The following is a 739-nucleotide window of genomic DNA, read 5'->3' as shown; positions in this document are numbered from 1 at the left end:
ATTACAGGGGTACTCTGGGGTGGCACACACCTCCAATGCATTCAGCGGTGTGATCTTTTTGACGGCGTCGCTTAGGTCGATTCGTTCATCCACCCGGACACAGTGCATGCTGAGCATTTTCGACTCAATTTCGGCTCCAACACAGCTGGAACCATTGGACCCGTCGAGGGACTCTAAAAAGCTGGCATATTCTCGTGAGACAGGAAATATGATTCAAAGGACATACATGGACAGTCGTTTTGGTGTGATTCTGCATCCCAGATACGCTGTCGTGTTGAACACGATGCGTCCACCAGTGAGAACTTTGTGGTTGATTGGGCGTGTCAGAAGCAAGGCCTTGTCGAGGGTGTCGGTCTTTATCGAAGCAACATCCCACAGCATCGGCTCGCTTTCGAACGACATTGCGTCGGCCACAAGAATTCGAGGAAGCGTATGATTGAGCACCACGGACGTCACTGCACGCAGCTCGTGGGCGCAGATCTAATATGTTAATGTATTGGAATATATGAATTGTCAAAGATGATTTGGATTGAACCTGCTTGATGCGCTTGTGGTGACTTTCGATGGGCTGTTGATGCGACACCGCTCCAGCAACACCAGAAGAGGTCATAAACCAGAATTCCCATGGCGGAATGAGGTATGTTTCGTTGAACCATTCAGCAAAGTGATCTTCGCCGTAGGCAACTTGCCATTCCAAGAGCACTATATGCGCAATCTGCTGGAATTGCAGCCACGTACG

General features: G+C 49.7%; 1 protein-coding gene across 1 annotated transcript; it reads right to left on the bottom strand.

Annotated features, from left to right (window-relative positions):
* Positions 1-213: 213 nt before the first annotated feature.
* H310_15139 (hypothetical protein) lies at positions 214-610 on the bottom strand (the record flags this gene model as incomplete). Its single annotated transcript, XM_008883119.1, has 2 exons — positions 214-480; positions 536-610. The coding sequence occupies 2 exons, from the start codon at positions 608-610 to the stop codon at positions 214-216; spliced, it is 342 nt and encodes a 113-aa protein (XP_008881341.1).
* Positions 611-739: the final 129 nt, after the last annotated feature.

The sequence above is a fragment of the Aphanomyces invadans genome (assembly GCF_000520115.1).
Source record: "Aphanomyces invadans strain NJM9701 unplaced genomic scaffold supercont1.188, whole genome shotgun sequence".
NCBI lineage: Eukaryota > Oomycota > Saprolegniomycetes > Saprolegniales > Verrucalvaceae > Aphanomyces > Aphanomyces invadans.
This window is presented reverse-complemented; position numbering and strand designations above follow the sequence as displayed.